Source organism: Perognathus longimembris, chromosome 6 (genome assembly GCF_023159225.1).
Source record: "Perognathus longimembris pacificus isolate PPM17 chromosome 6, ASM2315922v1, whole genome shotgun sequence".
NCBI lineage: Eukaryota > Metazoa > Chordata > Mammalia > Rodentia > Heteromyidae > Perognathus > Perognathus longimembris.
In genome coordinates, this window is record NC_063166.1 from 14,560,107 (window position 1) to 14,582,766 (window position 22,660).

The 22,660-nt window shown below is 49.1% G+C and overlaps 2 protein-coding genes and 1 non-coding gene across 9 annotated transcripts in view; 1 reads left to right on the top strand and 2 right to left on the bottom strand.

Annotated features, from left to right (window-relative positions):
- Dhx16 (DEAH-box helicase 16) overlaps window positions 1-1,857 on the top strand; it is a 14,172-nt gene extending 12,315 nt beyond the window's left edge. Inside the window, exon 20 of the mRNA XM_048348095.1 lies at window positions 1,587-1,857. Coding sequence (XP_048204052.1) covers window positions 1,587-1,715 — 129 coding nt within the window. The 3' untranslated portion in view covers window positions 1,716-1,857. The remainder of the gene's footprint in view (window positions 1-1,586) is intronic.
- LOC125353993 lies at window positions 488-590 on the bottom strand. Its single transcript, XR_007211389.1, has one exon. It is a non-coding gene; the product is annotated as a U6 spliceosomal RNA (small nuclear RNA).
- Window positions 1,765-22,471, bottom strand: LOC125352768 (alpha-tubulin N-acetyltransferase 1). Of its 7 annotated transcripts, XM_048348124.1 has the most exons (17): window positions 22,314-22,458; window positions 21,799-21,859; window positions 21,591-21,682; window positions 21,432-21,492; window positions 21,197-21,310; window positions 20,921-21,022; window positions 14,695-14,740; window positions 14,515-14,583; window positions 12,644-12,715; window positions 11,965-12,208; window positions 8,962-9,041; window positions 7,733-7,923; window positions 5,151-5,540; window positions 4,644-4,732; window positions 4,276-4,476; window positions 2,242-2,311; window positions 1,765-2,155 (listed from the first exon to the last, which is right to left on the bottom strand). In XM_048348124.1, exons 1-17 carry the CDS (start codon window positions 22,418-22,420, stop codon window positions 2,042-2,044), a joined length of 2,103 nt encoding a protein of 700 aa, XP_048204081.1. In that variant the 5' UTR covers window positions 22,421-22,458; the 3' UTR covers window positions 1,765-2,041. The 7 variants fall into 7 exon arrangements, with proteins under 7 accessions (XP_048204081.1, XP_048204082.1, XP_048204084.1 ...); XM_048348125.1 differs by lacking the exon at window positions 14,515-14,583; XM_048348127.1 differs by lacking the exons at window positions 1,765-2,155; window positions 2,242-2,311; window positions 4,276-4,476; ... (1 more) ...; window positions 5,151-5,540; window positions 7,733-7,923 and adding exons at window positions 8,228-8,514; window positions 8,829-8,871 and having other exon boundaries at window positions 22,314-22,471.
- Between the last annotated feature and the right edge of the window lie 189 nt (window positions 22,472-22,660).

A 22,660-nucleotide genomic window follows, 5' to 3' on the forward strand; every position in this document is an offset into this window, starting at 1 on the left:
ATTTTATTTTATTTATTTATTTATTTTGCCAGTCCTGGGCCTTGGACTCAGGGCCTGAGCACTGTCCCTGGCTTCTTTTTGCTCAAGGCTAGCACTCTGACACTTGAGCCACAGCGCCACTTCTGGCCATTTTCTGTATATGTGGTGCTAGGGAATCGAACCCAGGGCCTCATGTATATGAGGCAGGCACTCTTGCCACTAGGCCATATCCCCAGCCCCTATTTTATTTTATTTTATTTTTTGCCAGTCCTGGGCCTTGGACTCAGGACCTGAGCACTGTCCCTGGCTTCTCTTTGCTCAAGGCTAGAGCTCTACCACTTGAGCCACAGTGCCACTTCTGGTTTTTTCTATATATGTGGTGCTGAGGAATTGAACCAGGACTTCATGTATACAAGGCGAGCACTTTACCACTAGGTCATATTCCCAGCCCCTTTGTCTTTTGGATGGAACTTCCATGTTGCCTTCTCCTCCTCCTCCCCCAGAACATTTTAACATGGAACGCTTCATGAATTTGCCTGTCATCCTGGCACAGAGGCCATACTAATCTCCTCGGTATTGTTCTACTTGTAGTACATGTGCTGGAGAAGCAAGCATGACCATTAACTCTTAATTTCACTTTTAGTAGCCCCTTAAAGCTGGCTTCTCACTGGACGCCAGTGGCTCACACCTCTAATCCTAGCTACTCAGGAGGCTGAGATCTGAGATCACAGTTCGAAGCCAGCCCAGGCAGAAAAGTCCCCCGGAGACTCTTATCTCCAATTAACCACTCAAAAAAAATTGAGCTGTGGCTCAATTGGTACAGCCCTAGCTTTGAGCACAAAGAGGCTCACAAACAGCACCCAGGCCCAGAGTTCAAGCCCCACAACTGACCGGAAAGCTAGCTTCTCTCTACTCATAGCTGCCATTCCTCATTCCTTCATTCCCTGTGCAGAGCCCACACAAGCCCGCTTCCATCTATTACCCGAGCTTTCAGGCTTAGCTGCCTTAGGGGCTCCTAAAGACATCACATCTAACAGCTGGCTTGGTGTCTTCTAGGATCTGAGAACTGTAACTCATATTCAATAACATTTAAATGTGTTGTAATGTGTTTAAACACTTCTTGGATCACAATGGTAAATAAAGCAGACGGAGTCTGTCCCCAGAGTGTACTTTAGTCTTTTCATTCCAGCTCCTTCTTAGGGATAGCTTACTTGATATTTTATTTTATTTATTTATTTATTTTTGGCCAGTCCTTGGGCCTTGGACTCAGGGCCTGAGCACTGTCCCTGGCTTCTTCCCGCTCAAGGCTAGCACTCCGCCACTTGAGCCACAGCGCCGCTTCTGGCCGTTTTCTGTATATGTGGTGCTGGGGAATCGAACCTAGGGCCTCGTGTATCCGAGGCAGGCACTCTTGCCACTAGGCTATATCCCCAGCCCCACTTGATATTTTAAATATAGAGTTACATTTGCACCTTAGGTATGCAACACAGCCAATACATTTTTTCCCTAGCCCTGCAGTCAATGGGAAAAGAAGCTTTTTCACCCACACACTTGAGATTCTAGATTAAAAACGAAGGAGCTCTACTGATCTTTCCTCTCTCTTCCAGGTGTTGGAGATTGAAAGCAACTGGCTTTTGGAAGTGGCTCCCCACTACTATAAAGCCAAGGAGGTAGAAGATCCCCATACAAAGAAAATGCCCAAAAAAATAGGCAAGACACGAGAAGAGCTGGGGTAGAGAAAAGGACAAACGGAGAGGGACACAAACAGAACTTGATACCAGCACCTTTCCTTTCTGTACATTGTTTAATATCTATTAAATAAAATTATTTTTGAATAAAGCTTGTGGGAACTTCTTGGATGCCCAGAAAGTGACATGAAATTCCATCTCATATGGTCACTTAAACTATTATTTACAAGTCAGGTTACACAGCAGCTTTACACAGCGTGAGATGGAAAGGAAGGACAGAGAAGGTGGGGAGGCAGCTGGCTCTGGAGATGTTTGGCTGCCTCCTCCTCTTGTGCGTAGCCAAGTTTTCAAGGCTGTCCAGCCTGAGTTCTGGATCAGGCCTTGGGACACACATTAAAGTTGGGCTCTGGCTCCGACAGCCCCAGAGTCACCAGAGCTCCCACTAGCAGCTTCTTCACAGGCGATGGAGGTGAATGCGAAGGCATCATCTGCAGAGAGGATAGTTCATAGACGATGAGGCAGTGCACAAGATAGCCTACCCTTCAGATGGCCCCACCCAAGCCCCAGAACTCACTTTGTCTAAGTGATGGCGGCAAATGAGGCCACTGGAATTCAGGTAGAAGGTAGAATAGGCATCGTAGGTCCTGGCAAAGGAAGAGACTTTGTGAGTTCCGGAGAAGCTACTGGCCCAAAGCTTAATTCAAGTTTTTGGTCAGTTCCAGGGCTTGAACTGGGCGCTTTCCCTGAGCCTCTTGTGCTCAAGGCTAGAGCTCTACCACTTGAGCCATGGCCCCACTTCCAGTTTTTGAGTGGTTAACTGGAGATGGAGAGTCTTTTTTTTGGGCCAGTCCTGGGGCTTGGACTCAGGGCCTGAGCACTGTCCCTGGCTTCTTCTTGCTCAAGGCTAGCACTCTGCCAATTGAGCCACAGCGCCCCTTCTGGCCATTTTCTGTATATGTGGTGCTGGGGAACCGAACCCAGGGCCTCATGTATATGAGGCAAGCACTCTTGCCACTAGGCCATATCCCTAGTCCGAGATGGAGAGTCTTGAGGGGACTTTTCCCCTTGGACTGGCTTCCAACTGCGACCCTCAGTTCTCAGTCTCCTACCTTAACCTCCTGAGTCTGAATTATAGTCCTGTACCACCATGTCTGACCACCTGGGGAACTTTTTTTTTTTTTTTTTTTTTGCCAGTCCTGGGGCTTGGACTCAGGGCCTGAGCACTGTCCCTGGCTTCTTTTTGCTCAAGGCTAGCACTCTGCCACTTGAGCCACAGTGCCACTTCTGGCCGTTTTCTGTATATGTGATGCTGGGGAATTGAACCCAGGGCCTCATGTATAGGAGGCAAGAACTCTTTGCCACTAGGCCATATCCCCAGCACCCTGGGGAACTCTTAAAAGTCCCAACTGTTGGGCTGGGCATTTGGCTTAGTGGCAAAGTGCTTGCCTCGTATACATGAAGTCCTGGGTTTGATTCCTCAGCACCACATCTATAGAAAAAGCCAGAAGTGGCACTGTGGCTCAAGTGGTAGAGTGCTAGCCTTGAGCAAAAAGAAGCCAGGGACAGTGCTCAGGCCCCGAGTTCAAGCCCCAGGACTGGCAAAAAAAACAAAACACAAGTAAGTCCCAATAGTCAGATTGGCCTCTGAGCAATTAAATCAGAATGGCCCAATTTTAAAGATTTAAAAGATCATCAGTTGACTCCACTGTACAGCAATTTTGGGTTTTGCTTTGTTTTATTTTTCTTTTGTCGGTCATGGGGCTTGAACTCGGCCTGGCCCTGTCGCTGAGCTGCTCAGCTTAAGACTAGCACTCTACCACTTGAACCACAGTGCCACCTCCAGTTTTCTGGTGGTTAATTGGAGATAAGAGTCTTATATAGGCTTTCCTGCCTAGCTTTGAACTACAATACTCAGATCTCAGACTCCTGAGTAGCTAGGATTACAGGCGTGAGCCACTGGGGTGCCGACTTTTTTTTGTTGGTTGGTTTGTTTTTGCCAGTCCTGGGGCTTTGACTCAGCACTGTCCCTGGCTTCTTTTTGCTTAAGGCTAGCACTCTATCACTTGGGCCACAGCACCACTTCTAACTTTTTCTGTTTCTGTGGTGCTAAGGGAATCCAACCCAGGGCTTCATGTATGCTAGGCAAGCATTTTACTGCTAAGCAACATTCCCAGTTCCCCCCCCCCCTTTTTTTAATGTTTTTTGTTTGTTTGTTTATGTGGTACTGAGGAATGGAACCCAGGGCCTTATGCATGCTAGACAAGCATTCTACCACTAAGCCACATTCCCAGCCTGTACAACAGGTTTAAGAGCTTATATTCAATGTGAAAGGCTGAGCCTAGTAATTTCTCAGGATTTTACCAGCCAGAAATTTACTAGGTACTTTAAGGCTGTGAAGCTCAACTTAGACACTGTCATTTGTTCTGTATTATGTAAGAACAATAAATGTACATGAAGAAAGAAGTTGAAAGGTTTTGTAATACATATAGTCATTCCTTCTGTTATATTAAACTAGAGTAAAACTATCCCTCTGCACACAGTCCAGATGAAGCACTGGTGAGATATTAAATCACGAGACTCCCAAAAGGAGAAGATGACTGGCTCTTACCGGTAAAGCTCCTCTTTGTCCCGCTTGTAGAAGCGCAGGAAGAACATGTGGATGGGTAATCCCACAAGGCGCCAGCGGGCTTGCAGCGTCCAGTTCTCAGGGTGGCGGGTTAGTTGTAGAATCTCCAATCGAAGTTGTGCAAAGTAGTTCCAGGCCAGGAAGCGACAAAGAGTTAGGGACAGAATGTACCATGCCCGGCCTCTGTGAAGAGGAATAAGAAGATTTTCATTAATGGCAAGATCAAAACACCATACTGGCTTCTGTCCAAAGAATGGGGAGAACTTGTGAGAGCAGCCTAGAACCTTCTCTGGGAAAAGGGTCTCCACCCTTTCCTCCCTCCAAGGCCTCATCCCGGCCCCCGTTCTCACTTGGTGCGAATGTTGAGGATCCCATTGATGAATTCCACATCTGATGAATAGAGAGAATAGTCGTGGGAGTGAAGGAAGAGGTTGGGAAGCTAGGTAGAAGAAGATGGTGTCAACTCAGTGGGAAAGAAAACATACTATTAGAGTTTCAATTTATTGGATTTTTTTGTTGTTGTTTGTTTTTCCGAGATAGGGCCTCACTAGGTAGCTAGGTCTGGCCTTGAACTCCTGCGTCTACTCCCTCTACCTCTGGAGTGGTGGGATGGCCTATACTAGCACACCGCCATGTCTGGCTTTTTAGTTTTCTAATTTTAGGGCTCAGCCCCTTGAATGAAGTCTCATCCAATCCCATGCTAACCTCCCTTAGTCCACATGGAGGAGCATCCTTTCCTCAGGACTAGGTTGTAGATCTGCCTCCTGGTTCTGAGGAAGAACTCAGTTCCCTAACCTATCTCCAATGACGGCCCACATCCTTCCTCCCTGCAGATGGCCATTTGTGAACCCACTTACCTCTTGTCTTAGTTTCTCATACATCGCAGCCAGGTGCTCTTCCATACTAGGATCTCCTGAAGGGGCGGCAGGGGAAGGGTGGGCAGTCCCAGGGGCTTGGAAAGGTATCAAACCCTCAGGAGGTCCCTCAAAAAGGCTCCTAAGCCCATCAAGGCACCCACTGTGCAATTCGGGCCCTGGTCCCTCCTCCCCCTTTTCTGGAGGGAGAACCACCCATGGTGAGTTGAGGGTCAGGACCTGAGAGAGAGGAAGAGGGGGAAGCTGGGAAGGGGACAGGGTTGGAGGACGTGGAGGTGGAGGAGACCAGAAAAGAGGAGAAGATGGAGAAGTGGCAGTTGTAGAGTGGGGCCAGAAGGGTGGGAATGGGAGAGTCCGTGGAGAAAGCTGATCCTAAGGAGACAGAAGGGAAACAAGAATCAGATGCCTAAAGCTTTATTCAAGCTATGCTTGTTAACAGATTTGCAATTCCACCTTCATCATTATTATTATCTCTAAATAGTTGTACAATGCCTGTAATCCTAGCTATTCAGGAGGCTGGTATCTGAGGACCACAGTGCAAAGCCAGTCAGAGCAACACAGTCTGTGAGATTCTGTTTTTTTTTTTTTTTGCCAGTCCTGGGCCTTGGACTCAGGGCCTGAGCAGTGTCCCTGGCTTCTCTTTTGCTCAAGGCTAGCACTCTGCCACTTGAGCCACAGCGCCACTTCTGGCCATTTTCTATATATGTGGTGCTGGGGAATCGAACCCAGGGCTTCATGTATACAAGGCAAGCGCTCTTGCCACTAGGCCATATTCCCAGCCCAAGTCTGTGAGATTCTTATCACCAATTAATCACCAGAAAACCGGAAGTGGAGCTGTGACTCAAAGTGGGAGAATGTTTAGCCTAGAGTGGAAAAGCTCAGGGACAGTGCCCCACGAGTGACAAAAATAAATAGGCATAACAAGGGGCTTCAGTTCAATGTCCATTTTTGGATGATGCAATTGAGTGTATTTTGACCAGTGTCAGCCCTTCCATCTTTCTTCATCCTCTCCATCTACTACTTTGTGTGTGTGTGTGTGTGTGTGTGTGTGTGTGCGCGCGTGTGTGTATGTGAGAGAGTGGGAGAAAGAGAGAGAGAGAATACTCAGGCTTGAACTCAGGCCTGGGCACTGTCCCTTAGCTTTTTGCTCATGGCTAGTGCTCTAACACTTGAGCCTCAGCTCCAGTTTCAGCTTTTTGCTAAATTGTAGATAATATTCTCCTAGACTTTCCTGCTCCAGCTGGCTTTGAACAGTGATTCTCAGATCTCAGCCCCCTGAGCAGCTAGGATTACAGACCTGAGCCACCTGTGTCTGGCTCTACCGACAACTCAGCAGAAGAGATGTATCTTTTTTTCTTTTTGCACCAGTCCCGGGGCTTGAACTCAGGACCTGGGCACTGTCTCTGAGCTTCTTTTGCTCAAGGCTAACACTCTACTACTTGCAACACAGTGCCACATCTGGCTTTCTCTGTTTATGTGGTACTGAGAAATCGAACCCAGGGCTAGGCAAGCCACATTCCCAGCCCGAGAGATGGAATTACTAAAGGGAAAAAGAAATGGACTAATAATCTCTACTGAAAACAAGAGGAAACATAAACACAAGTACAAATACCTGCCCCAAGTGTTAAGGAGCACCCTAAGATCCCAACAGTTTGGGGGAAGTTCCGCCTCTCTGATTGCAAGAATCCTAAGAATGCCTGTTCAATGAACAGGTTTTATTACACTGTGAATGAAATGAATGACCGCGGCAAGAGTAGTTGAGAACATGCAGGTGGAGATAGAGGAATGTGCGTTCAGTTCTCTTGTGTAACCTTCGGCGACGTTCTCACTCCCTAGGCCTGCTTCCTATAAACGTCCTCTTATAAAGGAGGGCAATAAAGACTCACTGGGTTATTACGAGGGCTGTATGAGATAATAATGTATATAAAACTTCGAGGCGAGTGTTAAAGGTGGACTGTTTCATCTTTGGCTGTGAGCGCAGGAGGTCACCCAAAGTCATTACTGACCCGGCTCCCCAGGAAGCCCTGGGGGCGGGCCGTGCCGGGCCCCGGCCCCAGTCCGCATGTCCTAAGAGGCCCTTTCCTGGCCGGGGCGTGGTGATCTTGACAGCCGGGGACCGGGGTCCCAACCTGACCCACCCAGAAAGAAGTTCCTGCCGTGACCGCTCTCTAGGTGCAGGAGGCGCGGGCTGCACGGCCAGGCCCGCGGTCCTGGCCCGAGCGGGGACGCTTAGGAGCGGCGAGGCGGCCCAGCGGCTCCCCTCGCCACCCTGCCCTTCAAATCACCTCCAGGCGCAGGTAACCGCGGACTCGGGCGCGGCGGACACGCCCCGCCGCCCCCCCGCCAGGCAGAGCCGCCAGCCCGGCATGGGTCGCGGGCAGGCAGCACCTCCTCCCTCTCCCGCACGACCCCGGGCCAGTCCACGCGCCGTCCGGAGCAGGTGGGCAGGGGCGGCGGGGTGCCACTGCGCCTGCGCGGGACCCGGCGCGCTCCGCCCCACGCACCGGCTCCGAGGAGGGTCTCTTCCCGCCCCCTCGCGTCCGCTCCCGCTGCTCTGCTCTCACCTGGGGTCGAACCTGGTAGGCGCGGAGGCAGGGGCCAAGACGCAGGGCCGCTCCCCGACTGGGATTGTACATGATCTTCCGGGAGTGGAGAGGGCGCCTGCCGAGTCCGGCCTCCGGCCTTCTCACCGGGGTGAGCGCGCCCCGGAGCCGGCTTCGTGAAGGGGAAAGGGAGGGAGGGGGGGGCCAAGAGCCTGAGGGAAGGGAAACGGAGATGTTGCGCGCTTGCGCACTGCGGGCTCCTGGGAGGCAGCTGAGCGCCGGGTCTGCCGAGACTGCGCCTGCGCTAGTCGGACCGGAGGCTGTCCTGGGGCGCTTGCGCACTACGCCCTGCTTGCGCCAAAAGCTGTGGCTGAAGGCGGGTTTTAAAATGTGAGGAGTGGGTGTGATTGAAATAATGACAGACTGGTTTTTTAATAACTCATGATTAGAAAAATAAATTCTTTATTGTCCTGGTTAAAAATAAGATACAAATGATTCAGAATGGATAGGAAAGTGGTGAATGAATGAGTGAACCAATAAATCCACGAGGAGTGCGGCTTGGCTGTGTCCTTTAGTGAAGGAAAAATTATGCTTTGAAAGGGTGCGGGATGGGGGAGGGGGCCTGTGGTCACCAGGGCCTGGTGCTGCGAAGTTCCTGCAGGTTGCGAATGAACCTGGCGTTGAATATGTCTCCACCCACTGTCCAGGACGGGGCTGGTGGAGCCTGGGCCTGGGGAGGAACTGTGTGCGTGGGTTCCTCCGCAGACCCATCCTGTGACAAGACCTGCTTCTGAGTGGCAGACCTGGTGGGCGAGGAGGACAGTGAATTACAGAGGCAAGGATGTGGAGATTAAGGTTAGGTACCAAATCTTAATGTAGAGGACACTTGATGGATATGCAACCAAGGAATTAATACTGTGTCCAAACTCAACCCCTGAGAATGGCAAAGCGAAGCACCAGACTTCCACCTATGGAGAGAGAGGCTTGTACCATGTTAGTTAGGACTTGTGGGAGGAGCTGCTGTCCAAACAGTAAGATTTAGGAGATAGGAATAGATGAGAGGAGAGTAATGTTAGTCAGGTATTGGGAGCTGTCTCAGAAGGGGTTTAGACCTCACCTATTCTCTGTTTCCCGTTCCCCCTCCTTCGATCCCTGGTTGCCTGTGGAAATACCAGGCATGTGCATGGGGAGATTGGAGTAGACAGTGTTTGGCTTACTGGATTTGAGGATAAGGAGAAATGAATATTTACCTTTATTGAGGGACGGAGAATTCAGGCCCCCATGGCGGCTGTAGCAGCAACTTTGGGCTACCAGCCCTGGGGAAGTCCCCCTGTAGAATAAATGGGAGATGATGGGAAAGAGGCTACAGGATGAAAGATGGGTGGGTATGAAGGATTAGAGGAAAAGAATAAGAGAACCAGCACAGGAACAAAGAGGGTAATTATTGTTCCTAAGAGGCTCTAATCTAAGCTTTGCCCCAGAAAAGGGATGAGAGTTCATTTAACATCCCAAGACTTCCTGAAGTAGTGCGAATACATTTCCTTATTCTAACTGAGGTAATGCATAGTGTGATCTAAACCATATTATTTGCAAAGAAAAAAGCCAGGCACTGGTGGTTCATGCCTGTGAGCTTAGCCACTCAGGAGGCTGAGATCTAGGATCAGAGTTCAAAGCCAGCCTGGGCAGGAAAGTCCATGAGGCTCTTACCTCCAACTAGTTACCAAAATTAATTTTTTATTTAAAAGCCAGGAGGAGAGCTGTGGCTCAGGTGGTAGAGCACTAGCCTTGAGCCATTAAACCTTGGGGACAATGCACAGGTCCAGGCCATGTCTCCAGGACTTCAGGACCGGCACACACACAAAAAGAGAATCTGTTGGGACTTGATGTTTGGTTTGGAAAACATGGTTACCTGAGTATAGGATACCTCAGACTAGGCTGGGAATGTGGCTTAGTGGTAAGAGTGCTTGTAGGCAAGCATGCATGAAGCCCTGGGTTCAATTCCTCAGCACCACATAAACAGAAAAAGCCAGAAGTGGCGCTGTGGCTCAAGTGGTAGAGTGCTAGCATTGAGCAAAAAGAAGCTCAAGATACCTCAGACTAGAGGGAAGTAGGGAGTAACAAAACCAAATTTAGGAGAGAGCTTTTGGAGAATGACAAATGGACTACCAGTGGAAGTAAGGGTTTGTCTTGAGACGAGAGAGACAGCCAAGGGATTTGTGGGACAGACATCAGGGAATCACAGAGCAGGAAGAGGAATCCAGAGAGCAGTCATGAGATCATTAGTGGAGCCCAAGACACTGGTAAGTCTTGACATCCCAGGGCAAAGGAGAAGTTACTGGGAGAACTGGAGAACAGAAGCCTACCCAGAGGGGTCCGCCTGCTACTTAAGAGGAGACCCAACCTGCAAACAACAATGGAGAGAGGCAGACAGCAGATGCTGGAGGAGGTAGTGAGGCTCCAGGAGAGGAGGTTCTGAAGGACTCAGAAGGGAACATAATGAGAAGGACAGGGGTCTGATACCCCGGAAAAACAAGGGGTGGGACACAAACCAGGCTGACACCTTAAATTCCTTTTTTTTTTCCTTTATGGTACTTTTTTTTTCTCATTGAAAATGTCAATTTAGAAAACACAAAAGAATTCACACTTTATTCAGACAACACAGAGAGGGAGAAGAAAAGGGAGGAATAGGGAGAGGGAGATCCTGCTCCCAAGGATTAAAGGGGCACAGTGGGGTACCTGGTCTACCATACATACATTCAGAGGGTGGGGAAGGAAGGGCCTTTCTATATGCTGGGCATGGAGCAGGGAAGGGAGTCTGGCTATGAAGGGAAGAGGAGAGAAAGGCCAGTGGAGAGTGGCCGTGTCTCATCTCAAGACAATCTCACAAGACAGGCATGTATTCGCATATCTACCAGGGAGGTGTGGGATGAACGGGATTCCAGGATTTAACAGATCCTCGAGACCCAGGCCTATCTACAGAAACACGAGTAAAAGGAATCCCAGGGCCTTTGCTGGGATTTCCTGCCAAGAAACCGAGTCCTTCAGAGACTCTGGATCTGGGGGAAGCAGTGGTGTCTCCTTTAGAGACCCCAAAGCCACATCAGCTTAGAGGTTCCCTGGCATTGACACACAATATGTGAAAATGAGGAGTTTGGCAATGTGGAGTGGAACTCCTTTGGGGAGCCAGTGAGTTCCTGTCCTACCTGACTGGGCGGCTCTGAAGAAGAGCTCGCTTCTTGGCTGGCATTAGCAGGCTGAGAGGGTGATCAGTGCAGTGGGTGGCATAAAGCAGTATAGAGCCACCAGTGGCCACTGTAGAGGGAACTGGGATATTTTTACATGGACAGAACTTGAGAGGTTTCCCTGGAAGAAGAAGGCCCTTAGGCCTGTGGTGGTCTGGAGTCTGCTGGCAAGCCAGTGTGCTTCTCTAGATACTCAGGAGGAGCCGCCCAGGCGGGGCCTAGGGGTCTGGCAACAGATCAGGCTGTCTGTGGGAGAGTTCAGAGCCCAGGTTGGGAGAACGAGGGTGCCTTCTCTGATAAGAAAAGCTACAAAGTATTGGGCTATTTGGGACCCTGACAACCCAGTTGTCCAAGAAAGGAGAAGGAGGGCTCTGACGGGTCCTGCCAGGTCCCACTGGGTCCTGAAGGCTGCAGCAGAAGAGTGGGTCAGGTTCTCAGGGAGAAAGGACTGCCCACCCCAGGTCTCCCGTGGACACAGAGGGAAAGGGGGAGGATGGTCAGTAGCGGCTCTCATCAGAGCGGGGAAGGGAGCTATGGAGGGATGTTATGGACAGGAGGAAGGGAGAGGGAAGATGGGGGAGAGAGAAAAACAGAGCAGTCAGAGTTGAAGAAGTGCAGAGAAATAAAGAAGAAGCCCACCTCTGGCCTGCTGGGAAGGGCTCTGGGCACAAGGCATTGGCCTTGGAGCCCAAGGGCTCCCAAAGTGTGACACACACCCCAACTCCGCAAGTGCTAAACCGACATTCCCTGTCCCTGAAGGCTGGGGGCACCCAGGGGAACCCCAAGTCTTCCCATTCTTCCACACAACCCGCTCACCAACACCACTATCTGTGCTTCCTACAAGCTCTAATCTGCTCCTTTGTTCTTTTTCCCAGAGCACTTCCACAAATCTATGTCAATGTATTTTTCTTAAAAAGGTTTTAAAGCTCCTCTTCCCATCCACCCATCACTGTTTCATACTTCACACCTCTGACCTTCTAGTGAGCTCCTGACAGGCTTGAGGCTGGTTACCTGGTGCGGCGCCGCTGGGCCGGGCTGCCCCCAGGGTCGGTGGCCAGCAGCAGGCGGGCCGTGGGGTGGGGAGGACAGAGGCGCAGAGAACGCAGCAACTCCTGCTCTGGCACAAAAGGGCGGAGGGGACCCCGATCTGGGGAGTTTCCCAGGCTGCTGGAGCGCGGGGGTGGGTGGGTTGGAGGTGTGGCACGGCGAGGGGCCCTGTTTAGGGGCCAAGGGGGCTCCACAGCTACCTTCAGAACTGGGGAGAGGAAGAAAGAGCGGGACAAAAGGAAAAGGAGAGAGGGGTCATGACACAAGGATCAGGAAGAAAACAGTTATTTTGAAGGGCATCATTCTTCTCTGGGCCCCTAAGCACCCTCTTTCTTAGTGTTAAGATCCCGAGCCTGGGCGGGGAATGTGACTTCATGGTAGAGTGCTTGTCTAGCATGCATGAAACCCTGGGTTCGATTCCTCAGAACCACACAAATAGAAAGCAGAAAAAGCCGGAAGTGGTGCTATGTGCTAGTTTTGGGCTTTAAGAAGCCAGGGACAGTGCTCAGGCACTGGGTTCGAGCCCCAGGACTGGGGGGGGGGGGAAAAGGCTCAGGGACAGTGCCAAGACCTTAGTTCAAGCTGTAGGACTGGGGGTGGGGGGGCTCCCCAAGCCTGTTCACCCTTCCCCAGCCCCTCTTACACTCTCTGTCACTGGAAGAGTATGGCTTAATGTCTCCTTCTGCCCTCTTGGGTGGCAGCTTCCTTGCTGGAGCTGGTGGGGGGGGGGAGTGGGGAGCAGACAAAGGGAGGCATTAGAAAACACTCTTTGCACCCCTCCTCCCCACCACTCCCCACATCCCCCCCAAACCTCTGCTCCCTGTCACCACAGTTCCTTCTGGGAATGCCATCACAGAAGCCGTGCTGTGGCAAAGCCAGCACACCAAAGGAAGTTTGGGGGTGGGAGGGATAATGCTGGAGCACTTTTGGGGAGAGCCAGGAGGAGTAGGCCAAACACAGTTACAGGAGAAAAACCCTAGGGGAGATTGGGGCCTGGGAGGTGCAGGGAAAGGCGGCCGAGGGGGAGGCGAGCTCTTACTGTCCGTGGGTGCTGTCAGGCCCCCCTGGGGTTCTGGGGCAGTGGAATGGTCCCAGCTAGGCCAGCGAGGACCCTGAGTTCCTCTAGATGAGATGGACAAAGCCCTTGGTTAATTGGGAAATGCTCTGGAGAAGTCAGAGGAGGGTGGGATAGGTAGAACCTCTCCTTCCTGGGCAAAAAGATGTGGAGACTAAAATTTTATCAAGCTAAGAGAAAAAGGATGAGGAAAAATTATAGGCATCCAAGAAGCTGCTATCTGCACGCAGGAGTTGACGGATGTCTGGCCAATGCTCAGCCCCCGTTCCCTCTTAGGTTCTTCATGGTGGGACAGAGCACCCTGCGGGCTGACTCGCTGAAGCCTTGGCTAGCGCATTCCCTGCGCAGCTGCATCCTCGTTGTTCTCCTGCCTGCGCAGGACGCACACAGGTGCAGCTCTAGAAGCCAGCGGAGGCCTGCAGAGGAAGAGCCTCGCAGTGTCTGATGCTGGCGAATGCTAACCACAGGCCACACACTGTTCTCTCTCTAGGCTGGATGTTATTCCCTTCCCTGGGGACAGAGGGAAGGTGCGGGCCAGCTGCAAGGCCAGCGCAGGCAAGGGCCCTTCTGTACCAGCCGCACTGCACAGCCAGTGGGGGCCGCACCTCTCTCCTGGAGGATGTGCTGAGGGAAGGGGCCAGGCTGCGAGATGAACGTGTGGGTGTGGGTGTGGAGATGGGATGGAGAACCTGCCCAGCACTGCAAATTTGATTTCTCCAGGTCAGTTGCCTTTATGTAGTTCAAAGTACTATAAGCCCAGTGCTGGTGGCTCATGCTTGCAATCCTACTCAGGATCTGAGGTTCAAAGCCAACCTAGGCAGAAGAGTCTAGGATAGTCTTATTTCCCACCAAGCAGCAAAAAGCTAGAAGTGGAGGTATGGTGCAGGTGGTACAGTGCCAGCCTTAAGCAAAGGAGCCAAGTGAAAGCTCAAGGCCTTGAGTTCAGGCCTCAATACACACACAAAAAAGTTACAAATATTGAAAGTTATCTTCTAAAATTACTGTTTCAACTTCGGACTATGCCAAGACTGGAAATGGAAGGACTGCCTGCAGTGGCCCGTCCCTGCCTGACTGGGAGAAGCCTGGGAATTTACAAAGGAAAGTCACTGTGGCCTATTTTCTGGATCAAAGTGAGAGAGATTCCGTTGACATGGATCTTTAAACAGGCTCTGAAGAGCTTGAAAACCTGGCCTCCTGGTATGGGGTTGAGGGCGAGGTCTATTGGTAGAGCTCGTTCTTTAGCATTTGAGAGGCCCACAGACTCTCGGCAAGAATAAATACACTGTGTTCCTGTGAGGGCAAAGGCAAACCGGGGTGACTGCTGGCAACTGAGGGTGTTCTGAACTTTTCTGAAATAGCCCACAGAGAGCACTGCTGGAGCCTCTAGAGAAATTCGCCATCACTGTCCTACAGTTCTACCCATTCAATGCAGGCTTTACCAGCAGGCACGGGGTCAACCGCAGCAGCACGCGAGTGTCGAGTTGCCCTCAAAGAAGGAGCTGGGGGCCCTGTGAGGAAGGAAGTGGCGGTGGCCCTCAGTGGGGGCCAGTGGGACCAGGAGCCCCTTCTTTCCTTCCCCTTTCCCAGCTATGGAGCCAGCATAAGGTGAGGAGACTTACGGTGCTGATGCGCAAAGAAGCCTTCAAAGATCACAAAGTTGTTCACCTAGAAGATAAGGCAAACAAAATATAGTTGTCTGTTCAACCACTCCGCACTTACTGGATCTCAGCACTTGTTCCAGAAGGAATAAAAGAGACTTTTGCAAGGAACAAAAGCCAGTTCTTGTCCTTGGTGACAAATCAGTCAAAATCCCAGACCCCAACAAACAATCCTCAATGTCATGTCTAGCTTATATAAAGGACTCAAATAGTACTTAAGCAAATTGTGTAGTGTATGTGTGTGTGTGAATGCACTAGTACTGGGGCTTGAACTCAAGGCTTTTCACTCACTTGGCTTTTTCACTCAAAGCTCGCACCCTACCACTTGAACCATACTTGCTGGTATGTTGGAAATAAGTCTCAAGGATTTGTCTGCCTGGGCAGGCTTCAAACCCTGATGGTCAGGTCTTAGCCTCCTACATAGCTAAGATCATAGGCATAAGCCACCTGCACCTGGCCCAAACAGTCTTTTGAAAGGATAAAATAGGCTAGATGCATCAAATAATAGACTGCCTATCTACTAAGTGGTAAGACCCACAAATTTACTCCTGGAAAAGGAAGCAGAGCACCACAGAGTAGCTATGTGGGAGTAGATCAGAGCAAGTGTAAAGTCCCCAAGCTCAACACCAGTGCTGCCAAACTATCAAGTAAATAAATATATCTCAAACATACTATCAACAAAATGAAAAGTTAGGCATAGTGGCTCTTTCAGGTAATCCCAGCACTTGGGAGGTTGAGGCAGAAAGACACTAAGTACAAGGCTAGCCTGTATCACATAGGCAAGACCTTGTATAAAAAGACACAGGGAAAACAAAAGGAAGTAAAAAGACAACCTATAGAATAGGAGACAAATTGTAAGGCATACACAGATAAAGATCTTATATCTAGATTATAAAGAACTTTTAACAGAGAATGCAGTCAAGAATTCAATGTATATCTTACAAAATTAAGAAAAGTGAGGGACTGGGCATCAGTGGGTCACACCTTCAATCCTAGCTCCTCAGGAGACTGAGATCTGAGGATCACCATCTGAAGCCAGTCCAGGCAGGAAAGTCTGTGCAACTCATATTTCCAATTAACAAGTAAAAAAGCCAGAAACAGCTGTGCATCAAGTGGTAGAGTAACAGCCTTCAGCATAAAAGCTCAGAGACAGTGCTCAAGGCCCTGAGTTCAAGCCCTGCAACCAGTACCCCCTCAAAAAAGTAAAGCAGAAAGTCTTGAGGACATGGCTAATCCCAAACCTAGTAGATGTGATTGGTAGAGTTGGGTCTCAACCACTAGACTTCTGGTTCTAGCTGTAATGTTTCAGCCAAAAATACGGTGTAGAAGTTAAGGAGTACAGCCAGGTGCCAGTTGCTCACACCTGTATTTCTAGCTATTCAGGAGGCTGAGATCTGAGGATTGCAGTTCAAAGCCAGCCTGGGCAGGAAAGTTGGTGAGACTCTTATCTCCAATTAACTACCAGAAAAACCACAAGTGGCATTGTGGCTCAAGTGGTAGACTGCTAGCCTTGAGCTGAAGAACTCAGGTATAGTGTCCAGGCCCAGAGTTCAAGCCCCACAACCACAAAACAACAACAAAACAAACTCAGGGACAGCATTCAAGCCCTGAGTTCAAGCCCAAGGACTGCCTTTCCCTCTCCCCTGAAAGAAAAGAGTAATTAGATCAAACCAGGGCCTCTACCACTTAATAGCTGTGTGAATTTGGTCAAGTGAGATGTGTAAAAATCGATTGAGGTGATGCAGAAAGATGCCACTCAGAGCTCACAGAAAGCTCTCTACTGTCCACAATCTACACTGCTCTGGTTTTCCTGCAAGCTCGCTTATGGGACTGATGACTGATGATACTGTGCTCCTCCCAAAGCTCTCTGCTGCCTCCTAATGGAGAAATGCATTGCGGAAGGACTTTCTCAGTAGACCCTACCTAGACTTAGCTGTCATGTCTACTATTCCAGAAGAGCTCGCAGTACCTTGGGAAAGATGGCTTAATACCGTGCTGCCTTTTCGTTTGTTTTCCTTTTGTTCCAAGTCCTGGGGCTTGGACTCACGGCCTGAGCACTGTCCCTGAGTTTCTTTTTACTCAAGGCTAGTACTCTACCTCTTGAGCCACAGCACCACTTCTGGCTTGTTCTGTTTATGTGGTGTGGAGGAATCGAACCCAGGGCTTCATGCTTGCTAGGCAAGCACTCTACCTCTAAGCCACATTCTCACTCCCCACCCCCTGCCCTAATGCTGCCTTTTCTTATGTTGGTCTTTTTTTCTTCTTTCCCATGGACTTTCCTGCCAGGGATGCCTTTGAACTGCCATCCTCAGATTTCAGCCTCCTGAGCAGCTAGTATTACAAATGTGAGCCACCAGCACCCAGCTTTTTTTTTTTTTTTTTTGGCCAGTCCTGGGCCTTGAACTCAGGGCCTGAGCACTGTCCCTGGCTTCTTTTTGCTCAAGGCTAGCACTCTGCCACTTGAGCCACGGCACCACTTCTGGCTGTTTTCTATATATGTGGTGCTGGGGAATCGAACCCAGGGCTTCATGTATACAAGGCAAGCACTCCTGCCACTAGGCCATATTCCCAGCCAGCATGCATCCAGCTTCTTATGTTGGTTTTTCTATATGGAAAACACCTTAACCTGTACACTTTGACCACCTAACAAGACCTAACAAGAATCCACCTTTATTTGGGGGGTTCTGGAGTTTGAATTCAAGGCCTTGCTATGCAAGTGCTCTACTACTTGAGTCATGCCCTTAAACATCTTTTTTTTTTTTTTTGGTTCATCTCGTCGGGCTTGAACTTGAGTCCTGGGTGCTGTCCCTGAGCTCTTTTGTTCAAGGTTATTGCTCTAGCTAGTGCTGGGCTTACCTTTTTTAGTTTTAAAAGTATGAAGCACATTAGGATTATAGATATCTCCTCTATTTAGATTTAGTATGTATGTGTTTTTTTTGTTTTTGTTTTGGCCAGTCCTGGGCTTGGACTCAGGGCCTGAGCACTGTCCCTGGCTTCTTTTTGCTCAAGGCTAGCACTCTGCCACTTGAGCCACAGCACCACTTCTGGCCGTTTTCTATATATGTGGCTGGGGAATCAAACCCAGGGCTTCATGTATACGAGGCCATATTCCCAGCCTGTATGTATGTTTATCTATTTAGATTTGCTTACAGATGGCTCATCTATTTAGACTTACATATTAGCTGATTGTACCAGTACTGGTGCTTAAATTCAGAGCCCATTACTCTCACTTGGCTTTTCCCCTCAAAGCTGACAGTCTTCCACCTGAGGCACGTCTCCACATCCAGCCTTTTCTAGATAACTGGAGATAAGTCTCTTAAGTCTGTCTGCCCTACCTGGTGCCAGTAAGCCTCAGATATCAGCATCGGTGTAGCTAGGATTGTAGGTGTGGGCCTAAAACCCAGATTTATTTCGTTTTTTGAGACAGGATCTTACTATCTTTGCCAGGGCAGGCCTTGAACTCACAATCCTCATGTCGCCCTCTCCCAAGTGGCTGGATTATGGGTTTGCACCACCATTCTCGCCCTTTCCACTAGTGCTTAGACTTTTGTTTTTTTGCTGGTCCTAGGGCTTGAACTCAGGGCCTGGGCTCTGTCCCTGAGCTTCTCTGTGCTCAAGGCTAGCACCCACTTGAGCCATAGCATCGCTTCCAGTTGAGTGGCTGGCTGGCTTTGAGCCGCAATCCTCAGATTTCAGCCTCCTGAGTAGCTAGGATTACAAGCTCTCTTAGACTCTTAACACGCTGATCAGCAACATTTGGTTCAGGAAACCACTTGTTCCCCCTAGAAATTTTCTTTAACCTTCCAGGCCACCTGACTTGTGAACTTTCATCTATTTCAGAATCCTCTTGTTGGGAGCATTTGCTAGGCTTTCCTTCTGGTCTTTCCTCTTTTTTTTTTTTTTTTTTTTTTGTCTGGTTTATCCTTTTATTTTTTTTTTTAAGATTTCTGCATATTTTATTTTATTTATTTATTTTTTTGCCAGTCCTGGGCCTTGGACTCAGGGCCTGAGCACTGTCCCTGGCTTTCTTTTTGCTCAAGGCTAACACTCTGCCACTTGAGCCACAGTGCCACTTATGTGGTGCTGGGGAATCGAACTCGGGGCTTCATGTATACGAGGCAAGCGCTTTTGTCACTAGGCCATATTCCCAGCCCAGAGGAGACCCTTTTGACACAGGTCTCACTATGTATCCCAGCTTGGTCTCAAACTTGATCCTGTGGCCTTGGCGCTGTCCCAGAGCTCTTTCCCTCAGGGCTAGCGCTCTTACCAGTTTGAGCTACAGCACCATTTCTGGCTTTCTGGTGGTTAATTGGAGATAAGAGAGAGTCTCACAGACTTTCCTGACTGAGCTGGTTTCAAACCTCAAACCTCAGATCTCAGCCTCCAGAGTACCTAGGATTATAGGTGTGAGCCATCAGTGCCAGATCAAATCTAGTTTTCTTCCCTAACTTCTTAAGCGTGCCCAAGGGCTGAATCAAGTACTTTTTCTTTGGCAATATCTTGTCTGATTGCTTTAAATACCAAATGCATGCTGAAAACTTTCTACTCCAAATCTCTTCCCTAGGGAATCTCCAGGGAAATACCCAATTGTCTTCTCAACTGGACATGTCACAGACATTTCCAGACTCTGTGGCCGAGAGTACAGCTCAGTGACAGAGTGCTTGTCTAGCACTTGATTCTATCCCTTGCAACACACATACACACACACACACACACAATCAATCAATAAAATTCAGAGGGCACGTTATTTCCCATGGAAGTTAGATCTAAATTACAGACATATATGAAAACATATACTTGGCCATATACATATATATACAAACAAACGAAAGTATGGTATATGCAGGGGAGGACTCAAATGATGTAACTCCTTTGAACTACTAGCGTAGTTTAACAAAATGAATATTAGGAAGCTGAAACATTTTTTGTCAAGGGGTGGGGGAAGATGGAGAGAGGAAAGATTTGTGTATAGAGTCATAATACCCAATTGAATTGAAAACCATTTGTACACCTACTTAAAGGTAATTCAATAAAATAAAAATTAAAAAGGAGAAAAAATTTTAAAATAAAAAATTTGCCGGAGGGGGGAGGGAAAAGGGGAGGGAGGGATGAGGGAGGGGGTAACAAGTTGAACAAGAAATGTACTCACTGCCTTACACTTGCCTTTAACCCCTCTGTACTTCACTTTGACAATAAAGGAAAAAAAATCTTAAAAAATAAAGTTAATCCATATACAAAGAGAAAAAAAATTTTCCAGAATGTTAAAAAGGGGAATGAGGAGGGGAGAATCAAGCCAAGCAAGTGTGAGGCTCTGAGTTCAACCCCCAGTACCACAAATAAATAAGTGCAATAAAAACAAGATCCAGCCAGTGAGGCTTCCTCCTCATTATCTCTTACAGCTGCTCATCTACTGCCTTCATCCTGATTCATGTCACTTTTCTTGACACAGTCCCACATTGTGGAGTTTGCCCTAGCCATTCCCTCGGTCTAGGATCCTGTCCATCTCAGATTCTCTATGTTACAGCTCAAATGATATGTTCACAGTGAGAACCTCTTAATTATATGTGAACTGGCACTCACATACACCCACATTGGCACTCCCAAGCTGCTTACTTGTTCTCCTTTTTCCAGAGTACTTTTCATTAACCATATTATACTTTACTTGTCTATGTGTTTCTCTCCAAATGGAATATGAACTCCACAAAGGCAGAGACATTGGTCTATTTCACTGAATAAAGTATTCCTCGTGCCCACAACAGACATTAAAATACTTGCCAAATGAATGGACAGCATCAGTAATACATTACTGCAGCTACTTATAAACAACATCACCTTCCCTGTGATGAACCAAAGCTCCCTGAGGATAAGGAATGCATATTATTGTAGCCCTCCAATAAATGTTGACTTACTGAGTAATGATGACCTGTGTGAAAACAAAGTGGTGGAAATGAGCTGGCAGTGCTGAACATGAAAATGAGGTATGAAAACAACCCATGATACAGAACTTAAACATATGAGGGTGAAATAGCTGTGAGATGCACAATGGTACCAGCAGAAAAAGAGAGTTGTATAAAATAAATTCTATGTGATAGAGAATAAAGAACTGTTGGAAGGCATCATGTCGTTGCCTCAAATAAATGAATACAATGAAAGTGTCCAGTGAGGTTCTATCCTTTGAGCCTCTAACCTGTGGGACAGTGGTCTCCAGGTTGTAGTGCTTATTCAGGAACTTCAACAGCTTCTGCGAAGGTCGGTCAATGGCCAGTTGGTGTGGTTCAACTCGCTCCTTCTGCAGGGAACAGGAGATTCAGGGTGGGAAGAGGTATCATAAAAACTTGCCCACAGGAATTCAGGAACTTGGGGAGGAACTAGAAGAGGGGAGAATAGCAAGGCCCTTGGGAGGAATCAGGACAAAAGAGCTTTTGATCTCCTTTTAGATGAACTGGTGAAGAGATAATGATACCTGTAACATATATTGAAAGAGTTCTTGCCCATGGCCATGACGCTGCACAGACTCATGGATGTAAAAATCCAGGATACAAAGTGGTTCTACCTCATTGTGAGCCTCACGATCATCCTAAGAAATAAAGAACAATAGACATCTTCTAGGATCCAGGCATCTTTGCTGCCTTCCAGTCGTTAATATTTTTATTCTCTCAACCAAAGCATACAGATTCCCAGCTTCCAGTAACACTCACCAGTACAAAGAGTTTCTTGTATCCAACTTTAAGGAAACCAATAATGGCTCCCTTCCCAGCCCTGTAGGATGGGGGAAATAATGAACAAGTGGCAGTCAAAGAAGGGAGAAGGGACGTGGGAGGAAGGAATTAGGGTATGGAAAAGCACTATGCACTCACGGTCGGGCTGAAGTGTCTTTGAGCACATAAATAACATGGCGGTTACTTTGCATTCTTGATGCACTAGTGATAGGAGCAGGAAGATGCTGGGCCTGTCAAGAAGGAGGCAGATTTTTTTTCCAAGTCCCTAGGTACCTAAGAACCTAGGCCTACCTTATGTACCCATCCCCAAAGTTCCCCCTTGACTCCCTCTATGACCCTTGAATACCTTAGCAGAGGCTTTGCCCAATTCATCTACGATGGTCATAATTTGCTGCTGCAGATCAACACTGTGGAGAGACAAAGAGTCAGATACTCATTGAATTAGAGGGCTCTGGTCAGTCCTTCCTGGGAATGGGCTATAGCTCCAATCCAGGTTCAACTTTCAAGCCCAGCTGCCTTGACTTGGGAGTCTTCCAAGTGCAACTCCCATCCCACCCCTCTGGATCCCAAACATTTGCTACTCCTTTCAAGATGGTCCCCTCCCTCTCCTCTTGTTAAGATTACTATGGGGAAGCAGGAGGGACAGGTCAGCCACAGACTTTGTGCCCCATTGGACGCAAAGGATAACAAAGGTCACAGATCTAAGGGCGGATCTAGACCTTTAGGCTTAGGGTCAAAAGTCACCCAAGGGTGGAGCCGGGACCTCAAAAGGAAAGGCTGCTAAGGAGAAGGGGGCGTGGTGCCTGGGCCGGTGCAGGGGAACCGGGAGGGGAGGGCCGGGGGACGGGTTTGAAATGTCACCGGGCCGGCGTTGTGGTTCCGGGTCGGCGGGCCGGGGGCCTCAGGTGCTGGTCCAGCACCGTGATCCGCTCCGGGAGCAGCGCGTCCACATCAAACGGGAACTCCATGGCCCATTGTGCGAGGCCGGACCCGCCCGCCCGAGATGTCACTTCCGCCCGCGGCCCCGCCCTGCGCGGCGGCATTTCCAGGGGCGTGGGGGGCGCTCTGGGACCGCCCCCAAAGGGTCAGGGTCGCCCTCCCACCCCAAGCCCAGGGCAGGGATCCTCGGGCTCCAAACCAGCTACACCCTTCGCCAAGCTGCTCCATAGCCCTGCATTCCGCCCCAGTGAAGCCATCCCAACGCTCAC

What these genes read in the sequence shown, in the direction of transcription:
- LOC125352768 (XM_048348124.1), bottom strand. Translation starts at nt 22,420, where the DNA reads ATGGAGTTCCCGTTTGATGTGGACGCGCTGCTCCCGGAGCGGATCACG. An exon ending in GGTTGACCCCGTGCCTGCTG is followed by an intron (nt 12,716 to 14,514) that starts GTAAAGCCTGCA and finishes CCCCCCCACCAG; the next exon opens with CTCCAGCAAGGAAGCTGCCA. An exon ending in CTCTTCCAGTGACAGAGAGT is followed by an intron (nt 12,209 to 12,643) that starts GTAAGAGGGGCT and finishes TCCTCTCCCCAG; the next exon opens with TTCTGAAGGTAGCTGTGGAG.